This window comes from Vanellus vanellus (assembly GCF_965231255.1).
Source record: "Vanellus vanellus genome assembly, chromosome: 6".
Lineage (NCBI taxonomy): Eukaryota > Metazoa > Chordata > Aves > Charadriiformes > Charadriidae > Vanellus > Vanellus vanellus.
The window spans coordinates 43,153,910-43,165,232 of record NC_138911.1 but is presented as its reverse complement, the minus strand read 5'-3'; the positions used below and the strand labels follow the sequence as shown (position 1 = coordinate 43,165,232).

The 11,323-nt window shown below is 43.3% G+C and overlaps 1 protein-coding gene across 1 annotated transcript; it reads left to right on the top strand.

Moving 5' to 3' along the window:
• Window positions 1-943: 943 nt before the first annotated feature.
• Window positions 944-4,758, top strand: SPTSSA (serine palmitoyltransferase small subunit A). Its single transcript, XM_082485211.1, has 2 exons — window positions 944-1,097; window positions 4,257-4,758. The coding sequence occupies exons 1-2, from the start codon at window positions 995-997 to the stop codon at window positions 4,358-4,360; spliced, it is 207 nt and encodes a 68-aa protein (XP_082341337.1). The 5' UTR covers window positions 944-994; the 3' UTR covers window positions 4,361-4,758.
• The last annotated feature ends 6,565 nt before the right edge of the window (window positions 4,759-11,323 follow it).

Here is an 11,323-nt window from a genome sequence, read left to right as displayed (position 1 = left end):
CACTAAGCAGGGTGAGTGTCATGGGTCAATACCAGTTTCTAATCGATGGTGTGCACGCTTGGCATGTGAGGGCTCCTGGCTGGTGGCCTGGCCCCAGTGCCTAGTGGTGCCACTTCATGCTCTGGTCAGTCATGGTGCCTGATGATTGTGTGCGTCCCTTTCCAGCAGGCTTTCAACTAGCGCTTTCTACACTCCACTGCCAGTACAGGCTGCCAACAGCCCTTCTAATTGTGCAGTCCCAGCCCCATTTCTGGGAATTTCTCCTTATCTGAGGCCAATTAGCAGCCAGGGCAGAGGTGTCCCACACCTGCTGGTTTCTGGTGCCAAGTGCCTCAGGGAAGTGCAAAGTCAGCAACAGTTGCAGTAACCAGTTGATCCATTACCTCTTTATTTTTCCAATTTGTATGGGATTAACCCAGTCGGAGTTTGTGGCTGTTACAGCCTCGTTTATCTGGGCCGTGGTTTTGGGTGGGCTTTCCCTCTGCCAACTGCAGACGCTGAACCGCTCCCGCAGTGCGTTTTCACCGCGCTTCCCGTGGGTCAGTCTTGGCGCTTTTGGTAATTCCCGAAACATCAACTTGGATTACACAGGACGAGAGGAAAAGAGGCAGCAGCACCATCCCCTAGGTATGACCCGGGCCAGCAGTTTACTCCCGCCTCACGGTCAGCTACCGAATTCAATCTGCTGGGACGCAAACCGCCGGTCACGGCTGGACTGTACCGCCCCGCAGGGTACCAGAGGGTGCGGGTGCGCCGCCGTGTGCCCCCGCCACACCCTTGCGTTGGGCGCCGGAGGGAGCCTGGCTGTGGAGACCCAACCGCCCCGCAGGCCCCGCCGCCTCCATTCCGGGCGGGCAGCGGCCTCCCGGGCGCGGGGCGGGGCCGGGCCCGGCGGCGGAGGGAGGGCGGGCCGCGGGCTGCCACCGCCCCCGTCTCCGCTCGGCCTGGGCCCGGCGCAGGGCCGCTGGCGGGCGGGGAGAGCGCGGGGCGCGCCATGGCGCTGGGCTCGGCCTGGAAGCAGATGTCGTGGCTGTACTACCAGTACCTGCTGGTCACCGCGCTCTACATGCTGGAGCCCTGGGAGCGCACCGTCTTCAGTATCCTTCTGCCGGCTGGGCCCGCCGTGTGCGTGTGAGGCGTCGGGGGCCGGCGAGCTGCCCTTCCCCCTGCCGGCGCTGCGCCCGGCGGCGGTTGCGGAGCTGCCCCGAGGCCGCCGGGCGGGTGTGGCGGCCCCCGCCGGGTGAGGTGCCGGGTGGGCGAGGCGGTGCTGGGGAAGCGGCCGGGCTGCGGCCGTGCTGAGGGCGGCTGGGCGCCGGCGGGGCTTTCCGGGGGTGTGAGGCGGCGGGAGGAGAGCCGGGCCGGGCCGGGGAGGAGAGCCGGGCCGTGGCGGGGGGGCGGGTGGATGGCCTGAGGCGCCGAGCGCGGCCGGTGCCCGCGGAGGAGCGGCAGCCTCGGCCCGGCACCGGGGCTCGTCCTCTCCTCGCCTCCACGGACGGACCCACCGCCGCGCTGCCCTCGCTGAGGGGTGACCCTCACGCTGGCGTCCCCCATGCTGCCCCTGGGCGTCTGGCCACCCGCTCCGTTTCTGCTCGGGCGTCGGTTCATACCTCGAAGTTATTTCTCCTTTTAATTTTTCTTCTGTAGGGTGATGGTAGTTCTTTCCCCTGTCTTCTGCACTGAAATCCCAAGCTTTCTGTTAAGCACGGGTGTCTTTCGTGGATTCTTTTGTATTCTTCCCCAGTGGGAAGTAAACGTGCATGCTGCAAAACCTTGCAAGCTTACATTGGCGTGGTGCTTTGGCACATGTGGGGTTTTTTTATTAGATGAATGTTTAATCCTCGAGCTGGTAAGTTTGCTTTGTTCTTTCGAAGTGGAAGAACTTGATGGATGCTTATGTGAAGGCATCTGTATAAAGACTGTTTATAGGTTTGCTTCTTTACCCAGCCCTTTCATACAGGCAGTATATTCTCTCAAGTGGTGTTGTGGCATCACAAGCGTTTTTCTCTTAAGTGTGGCTGTTTTGATCTTGACTTAAAATGATTTCTCATATGAATGACCCTGAGCCATCTCCAATTAATGCTGAGAGAAATTAACCAAAACATTAACAGAAGAGAAGAGTGTAAGTAGTAGTGAGAAGCTGCTTTTACTGAGATACTGGTCAGTTTTGTAAAGGAACTCACATTCGTTATATAAAAGTGGTTGCCTAAGTTACAGCTGTGCGATCAGACACTTTTTTCCTGTCTAAAGTCAGTAGAAGTGGGGATAACTTACTATTCCTCTCTCCTAGTATTTATAGACTTACTGCGCACAGTTGTTTAGGTAGGGGTTGCTACCTTCAAAATGTTGTCTTCCTTGCTAATGTACACAGGGCTCTTTTTATGCCCTGTCTTTATCAAAGAGGAAACTTCATCTTTGCTTTCCCTGCAATTGTATTAGTCACGAGTACTTTTTTTTTACTTTTGTGTTAACCTTGCAGCTTTTTAACTTGTGCAAAATAGTTAAATAAATGAAAGCTTGTATGCATGTTTACTTTTATAAAATGCTCATATTGCAGTGGAGTAATTGCCACTTAACTTACAAATGTCATGAGTGGCACAAGTATGGCTTGTGATCTTGGGGCAGCAAAAATGTTTTTTGTCCTCAAATTGGACGCTTTCGCCGTAGGTGGGCCAGGTCTGCCGGGTGCTGTTGGGAAGCAGCGCAGATGCGACAGCCTTGGGAGCTGACGGTGTGTGGCTCTGCTGCCTGTCTGGCTGCTGCTTGCGCTCCAGAATCAGAAGTGAGCGCTGATATGGAAACGTGGATTTATGGGTTGACCTTCATTTTAGTATCTCTTACTGTATAATTTTCTGGGACTAAAAATACACCAAGCGACTAGTATGCTCTAATAAGCACAACTAATGCCTCTGCTCTGCCATGGGGAAGTCGGTCACAGAGCGTTGGTTACACTCATGCTGTGGTGACTTGATTTCTTGAAGATGCAGAGCATGCACACCTCCTCTGGTTTCACCTGTGGAAACCCGAGTACAGCTGTGCAGTGTTATCATGCTTGTTAATCTCCAGTGCTTTTTATAGTGTTCCTGTCTAAGTTTACTAAATCTCTGCAGGTAGTTAGATGAAATCAACAGGTTATTATTGATTTCGAGTACTTTTGAATTTGTGAAACCTAAAACTTTGAATGGCATAATCTTTCAGTGACCTGATGCCATAATTTCTGTAGATAAAGCTTCAAGAAGGCTAGAGCTCGACAAAGGTCCAGTTGTATGTATAAATTTTAAGCGATTGTCTCACTTCTCTATATAGAGTTTTACAAAAGGTCCCTGTTAGGAGCTAATAAAGTTGTCATCTTAAGGTTGTTTAGCCAATAGCTTCATGTGAAATTTGTTTTGCAGTGTGGTCTGCTGTAGTAAAGTACTAAGAAGTGTCTGTTTATTTAAGTACACAACTTGACTCGAAGCTGTGCTGATTGTCTGAGAGTTTGTGAGTGAAACAGTTAGAAAGGTGCATGTTATGATGTTACTCATACTTTTTCACTCCCCCTGTGGTTTAATTTTCCTAAGTACCACCGAACAACACGTGCATTGAGCTGCCTGCCCATGAGGAAGGGTCTGAGCATGACATGCAGATGAAGAAATGAATGAAATAATGTAGTGACTTAGAGCCTAGAGGGCACTGGCAGCTAGAAATGGATTTGAGGTTTCCTGACTTCATTGCACTAACAGTACGGCTTTGATAGCAGATGTGTTTTGTGCATCATAAATTAAATTTATTAGGTCATTGAGGTCAGTGTCTAATGCTGTCTGCTTAAAAATGAGTGGGTCATCCACAAATAAGAACTCTTACTCAGTAGAGCTACTGATATTACTGTATTTTTGTTTCGGTTTGGTTTTTTGTGATGGTTGACTTTTATCTGCTTGGTTGAATGGGCCTGGCTTCTGCAAGACTTGCAGAATACCTTGGAAGAAGCACGTATATTCTCAGTGCCCATTTTCTGTTCCTCCATCATGCTTCCCATACTTTGGCCTGTCCTCTTGTGTCCGTGACAAGACAGTGGATAACTTGCAGGGCGCCCTTCTGTAATTCACCTAATCGCTCCTACCAGTGTTCTGGTTTTCGGTGTTCAGTTGGTTCTTCCCGTAGCTGTAATTGCTGAATACAGCTGACCCTGTCTGATTTAAAAAAATGTAATGTTAATAGTTATGTGATGTCTAATGCACCTTCTATTTCAAATGCTTTTTTCCTCAACTGTAATTCAGATTCCATGCTAGTTTCCATTGTTGGAATGGCACTCTACACAGGCTATGTGTTCATGCCTCAGCACATCATGGCAATATTGCACTACTTTGAAATTGTGCAGTGATGAAGAACGTAATTTCAAGAAGTAATCCGGCTTTGAAATCTGGTCTACAAAGAAGAATGAACCTCTCAGTTTTAACAAGACTTCTACTGATGTTGGAAAGACACAATTATGACTCTGAAGACTAGGGAACAAGATATGTAGAGCAGGGACGTGAGATGTCCCGTGTTGTGTTCATTCCTTTTAATTTTACAAGATATGCCCTTGTATAGTAGTTTTGTCTACTTTAACATTGTGATTGTACTTTGATATCAGTATTTTCTTAACTTTGTGACAGTTTCAATATTGCACTGTGAAAGCTTTTCTTAATTGTAATTTTGAGTAACTCTTAATTGCCTTCTATTTTTAATCGGAAAGTCATCTTATTAAATGGGGCTTAAAGCTTTTGCTATTGTATGGTATGTATTTGCCTGGATATTTCTATTAATGCGTTTTGTAAGAAAATACATCTAGATTCATATTAGAGACATGGATATATTCGTCTAACGCTATTTACAAAAGTTAGTTTGTATGACTGAACTCAGGTGTACTGTTTGCTGTCCAAACTTTGTTCAACAGTATATTTGTGCATATCACCTAAATTTGGAATTAGCAATTATTTCAAGTTTCTCTATTCCACCTGTTGGAGGAGGGTGGGGGAGACGAGGCATTGAGGCAGAGTGAAGACCGCATTCGTTGTGTTTGGAGTAGTGCTGTGGTTCTGGGCTTTATCTCATTGAGGGGGAAAGGACTTTTCTTTACTGACGTAGCCCCACATGAGGGTTTGGGATAGCACTTTAAATCAACCCTGTTTTTCTAGCTACCAATTCAATTGTACTTTTACAGGATGCTTTATTGTGTTCCCGATGGTTATGGTTTCTGCTAATTTTCACTCAACAGTGTAACTATGTCTAGGTTTTAAAGGGGTTTTCTATTGCTGCTAGTGTTCCAAACTTGTTCTTGCTACAAACAACCAAAACATAGGGGTTTAAGTGGGCTTGAGTTACAACTACAGCAATAAGTAGCTGAATACTTGGCTGAAGTCCTGTCTTTTTTTTTTATAGGGATTTTTTTCAGTTTTGTATTCTGAAATGTAAGATGGTGACACCTTAACTTTCCTAAGTGCAGGATTTTTTTTGTTGTTGTTTAAAAAATAAAAGTTTTAAAGCAGAGCTTTGATGCAAAACTTTCTTTGAGAAGTTAATGTGTTTCTGAATGCTGCTTGCTTTTTTCAGAATTTTCTAGAAGGGTAAAAATGATACTTGGCTAAAGAATTGGGATTTTTTTAATGGCCCAGTAGTAATACGTACTGTTACATCTTTTATGCAGCTTCTATTGAAATCAGGAATTATACCTAAGTTGTATAACTAAAATGTTCTATAAAGATATTGTCTTTTAGGTTTATTTAATTTTCTCAAGCGCACACTCATGAGCATAGAGTGGTTTTTTCTCTTGTATTTAAGAGCTTCATGTGTATTTGATTAAAAACTCTATTGTTGTCTTGGGAGCTATAAACAGTGGGCCTTCAACTTCTTAGGTGAACCCTTGTTTTACTGAAGTTGGTAGGAGTCTCCCACTAAATTAGTGCCTTCGCTTATTAATAACTGGCTATCTAAACATAGGTAGGGTTTTGGGGTGGTGGTTTCTTTTTAATGTATCCAGAGTTGTATGTGACTATTTTAAATATATAAGGAGATAACGGTAAGTTACTACATACTCTGAAGTAATGTAGCATAAATTCCTGCTATTTGTGGATTAAATTGGTACTGTGATGTTTCTTTGCAAACTACTGCTGTGATTGATACACATCTACTGCTGAGAAAGGGGTTTAGTTGTATGGGGTATGTAGGGGGGAAGCCCTTCTGTGCAGTGGCATTAGGAATGTTAACCACGATTTTTAATTGTGAAAGGTTTTATAAAAGGGCTTTGATATACCAACTTCTGTTAGCTGTCTGCTTCTTGTTGAGGAAAAAAAGAGTAACCATAATCTCCAATCACTTGTGTTATGTTGGAGTGGGCTTGATCGATATCGTACTTGAATTCAATTTGCTAATTTGAGTACAGTCTTTTTCAGCATTTCTTTTTTTTAATTAAAAATCAAGAATCTCATAGTCTTGGACAGCTCTTTTAGATTACAGATACTTTGTTAAAGATGTAATAATTTCATTAATAAAATACTATATGTTACTAGAGTTTGAATTTCTAGAAGAAAGTTTCTGCAATGTGTCCTTTTCATAAAGTTGATCTATTGAAGAGATGGTTCAAGAGGTGATAATGATGGAGTAAGTTTTCTTTTTTAAAGTAAGGGTATTGGTAGGGATTTAATTAATCATTGAATTTGAATAAAAAATGAATCATAACGCTAGCAAGTTGTTTTCCCACTGCAGTCTGCTTTATTGTCCTGTTAGTTGTGGGATCTGATATACCCTCCTTGTGACAGAACCATAAGTATTTTCTGTGCAAGCTGGAGGTTGAAGGCAGTTTAAATACCATTTGGAGGCAGCTGCTCTTTTATGCTTCTATTTAAATAGGGCGATAATAATTGAGCCATCGGTAATTTAGATAAAGTTGGAAAAAATAATTGTGAGAAATGAGGAAAAAAGAAAAATCTGAGTGCCTGCAAGTGGCTTTCTGTTAGTCTTTTAATAGTAATAGCTCTTGGGGGTTTAGATTGAGTCATCAGAAATAAGCATTTAAAAATGCATTAAATGTGCTTAATGCAGAACTGATAGTACCAGCTCCATCGGGCAGCCTCTGCCTGAGGCTGGCCAAAGGTGTGTCGCGGCATCCCGCCCAGCCCGGGTGGCACGGCTTGCTCTGCTGGTCGCCCTGGCAGGAGCCCAGGTAGCCTGCGGCCGTGGTGGTTTCCAGAGCCGGCTCTGCAGAGGCACCTGGGCTAACAGGAGGGCTGGGTGCTGTAGGAAGAATCATTACGAGCCTTTGCAGTAGGAGCTGCCGTGACCAAAAGAGGAAACCAAGGCACAGTGTTGAAGAAAGCCAGGCTGGAGCCAGAAACGGATCCGGGATGTGTGTCTACGTGCGTCCTGGATCAGTTTTTTTTTTTTTTTTTGAGATATGTATTACTTTATATATATAAACACACACATACAAACTGTTTATTTCTTGTGAGAAATTATTACGTAGCAACTAGTTTAGACATAGAGGCTGTCTTTTTTCTTTTCTTTTTTTTTTTTTTCTGGTTTCTTAACTACCCTGTGAAGGAAAACACCAGAGAATCCTAAGGTGAGACTTCCTTGGCAAAATTTAGCAAGAAAATAATTTGTGCATTTGCATGCATATTCAATATTAAAAAGAAATAGATGTGAAAGGAGCATAGTACTGTAAAGGTGAATCTTGTGTGATAGATGTGCATTGTATTACTGCAAATTGGTATGATGTGAAGTGTCCCCTTTCATTCAGGTGCAGTAATGAAGTGTGCATTATAAATACTGTTGGCTAACAACCAATAAAGGTTATATTTTGGTGAAGAGATGCAACTTAAAGAGATCTGATACCATGGGGTCAGTGGGTTGTGCACAAGGCTGCGGGAGAGAGCAGCCATCCTCTGAAATCCCAGAGCAGCGTACTCTGGAGTTTTGACCCCAGTAAAGGTTTCCAGTGCCAGAGGTTCCTTTTGCCTTCCAATTTCCCCGTGTTTTCTACAACCGCTATTGTAGGAAAACAGTTTCTTCCCCTCTTGCTGACATGTTATCCTGACACCAGTGGGGTGTGGGGGTTTTTGTTGCCTTTTTTTTTTTTTTTTTTTTAAAGACAAAAGCATGAAGCTTTCTGTGTGGTTTGCATTGTTTCTCTGTTTGATCTGCTAGGTCAGCCTTAAACAGCAGTCATCACTGAGCACAATAGCTGCTGTCTTTTCTGCCTTTTGTTTGTGTAATGATGGTTTAAGGAGAAAATCTGGCATCGTAGTCCAGAGCTGGATCCAACTCCGTCTCCGTGTAGTAGGGAAAGATGAAATTCTAGATCTGATCCAGATCCCAGTGTGGGATTTCAGCAGAAACCCCTCTGCTTTTTGTGATATACCTTCAGTATATCATCAGAAGATCCTCTGTCCATCTAAACTGTCATCGCATGATTGAAGACTAAGAAATTGTGAATATCCACTCTCCCTGAGAGTTTAGCTGGATAAGAGTTGAACGGGCCTTGAGGTAAACCTGATTCAAAGGCTGATCCGATTTCTAAAGTGTCATTAAAGTTGAGCTTTTTCTTCACAATAATTTTGCAATGGCAGCAGCTGTCCATCTCGGATGTTACGAGTACTTACAGTTAAATAAAACGGGGAATTAACGTTTCGCAATACCTTATCTTGACATGTTTAACACAGCGTACAAAAGCTGGGAGGTGGCCTCGGCTGGAAGTCAGACTGTGTTGAGGTGGTGCTGCTGCTGCTGTACCTCTTAACAGTGCTCTGGGGGTTCACTGAGCCATACAGCATGTACGCTGAACAGGATTCGGCTTATTTGTGGGTGGACTTCTTGTCGTGGTTCAAAAAAACCAACCAAACAAAAAACCCAACCAACCAACCAAAAAACACCCCCTCAAGCCCCCAAACCAAACTAACTTTAAGGCACTGGCTAGCACTTTATTTTGTAGGTAGTACTGCTTATTTTAATAGCGAATAAGCTGATGACATACATATACAATGGATCAGGTATTTGGACTTTATAATATGAACATATAGAAGCCTGCTTTATTTTGGAAAGAGCCCTGTCGAGTATCAGAGGCTCTTGTTTTACACTTACAACAGTTCCCTATGTTTTGCTGCTGCTAAGGTTTGTGGCCCCAGAAGCATGTAACTCCTTGGCAATTTTGGAGTCTGTTAAAGAGATTGCACTTCCTGTGTGGGGAAGACCCTCTGTTAACGGCATTCTTCATTCTGGAGGAATTTTAAAATGAGTTACAGCAATTCTAATCTAAAATTGGTTCATTGTGTAAAATCACAGGGAAGGTGCGTACAGTGCGATTGATGCCAAAGAAGAGAGACTGGAAATGAAAATTTTGTTTGTCTTGGGCAAGCGACAGGATGAACTGAGAGATGAAAATTCTTTTATGAAGTCTCTGGTTTCTGTGAAACTTCAACTTTTATGAAATAGGTTTTTCTAATGTTTTGGAAAATGTAGGAATTATTTCCCTAAGCACAAAGCGTAACCTTGTTTTCAAATCTGAAGCTGATACCTGTGCTACACCCCAAAACTTGCTAGGCAAAAGAAAGTAAATATTTCATGTAAATATAACAGTTATCAAGCTAGGAGCCTTACACTACAGAAAAGTTGGTTTAGGGGGTGATAGTACCACCCTGGTAATACGACTGCATATTTAGAGTGTGTGGTTGGAACGTGCGGACCAGTGGTTTCACCTGGGTTGGAGATCCTACGTGCCATAAAGGTGCCTGCTAGCGCTCATGGGATGTCACAGTGATTTATTTATTTATTTAGAGGTTTGGAGTGATGCTGTTTGGGATTAGAGACTGAATAATCATCCTAAAGGCTTTACTCTTATACCTTGTGTTACGTAAACGGATGTTTTGATGAAATAAACTGATGGAAAACCCTGCGGCCTCGACACCTGTCTTAAGCTAGACAGATAATCGTGGAGCAGTAATCGCTAAACAGGATATAGGACGTGCCAGTTGCAGACAGATAATGACAGAGCGGTAATCACTAAATTGGATATAGTACATGCCAGTTGCAGCTACAAACCAAACGTAAGGCGCTCGGAAAAGCCGAGGGAACAGCCATCCTCTGTGGTGGTGATTTTCTGTCACAGCCTGTTACTGGCTGAAACGCGCTTTCATAGGTTAACAGAAGACTCTTTTTTTTGGTCTTTTGTTGCTCGCTCTTAAGTGTGAAGGGTGTGTGCTATGTATCAATCTTGTCACAGCGGTAAGTTTCATTAGGCTGGATTTACGTTGAAGGTGTTTTAATGGTGAAAAGTTGACTGATTTCGTAGGTGGCTCTTCTAATCTTTATTGCTTGAGTTTTGGAAATGAAGCATATGATTAATAAACAGCGTACTACTACCTTCCCAGAAAAAAATGAATCGTAGTACTTCTTTTATTTAATACGTTTAAAGAGGTTAACCAGATAATGTTTGGGGAAGAAGCCCAAGATTCAATTTACAGTTGTAGCCAGTTGCTTTCTTGTTAAAACTGACAGGTTTGGGATGTGAGTCTTCATAAACCTGAATGTTTCTGTACAAGCTCCCTGCTCTAAGATCTGTCTGATAGTTGGAACTAACAGATGATCAACACTTCACTAATATTCATACGGTTACAATGTCATATCTGATATGTCCGGTTTTTATTCATGCCCATATCTGCAGGTGGAATTGTCTTGGCATTATCTTGCATTTTGTGCTCCCTGCATTTTGAGATGGGCGGTGTATCTCAGGCCCATATTTCACAATGACAGGAAGATGTACTACATAGCCCTCAAAATGTTTTTTTTTGGGAAAAAAATTGTGTTGGCAATGATTCATCTTATTTGTCTTTTCTGTGAAGTTTGTTTGCTCGTTTTGGGTATACCTACGGAAGAAAATGAACTAAGTATTTATGATCACATAAGAATTTAAACCAAAAATCCTCTGGTCAAGGAATGTGTTCCTCTCCTGCTTCTGTAATGATTAGCTGTTGTCCTCTCTTGCCATTTGGATTGTTTTTCCTTCAAGCTGTTCTTGCTTCATATCCTTCAAAACGCAAAAAATTGTTGCCTCAGAATACATCTTTCATGTAATACACACCAGTAAGGTTACAAAATTCTGGAAGACATCTTTGCATAATATTCTTGCTGACATAATGAGATTGTGTTATCAGATCGTCTGAGGAGTTATGCAAAGGCACGCTTGGTCTGAATGTGAATATCTAGTTAGGGGTGCCAGACTCATGACAGCTTGTTCTTTTACTTATGTTACCGGCTCAAAACTAACATTTTGGAGAGAAAACCCCCATCTCAGGACCCGAGAAGTTCATAT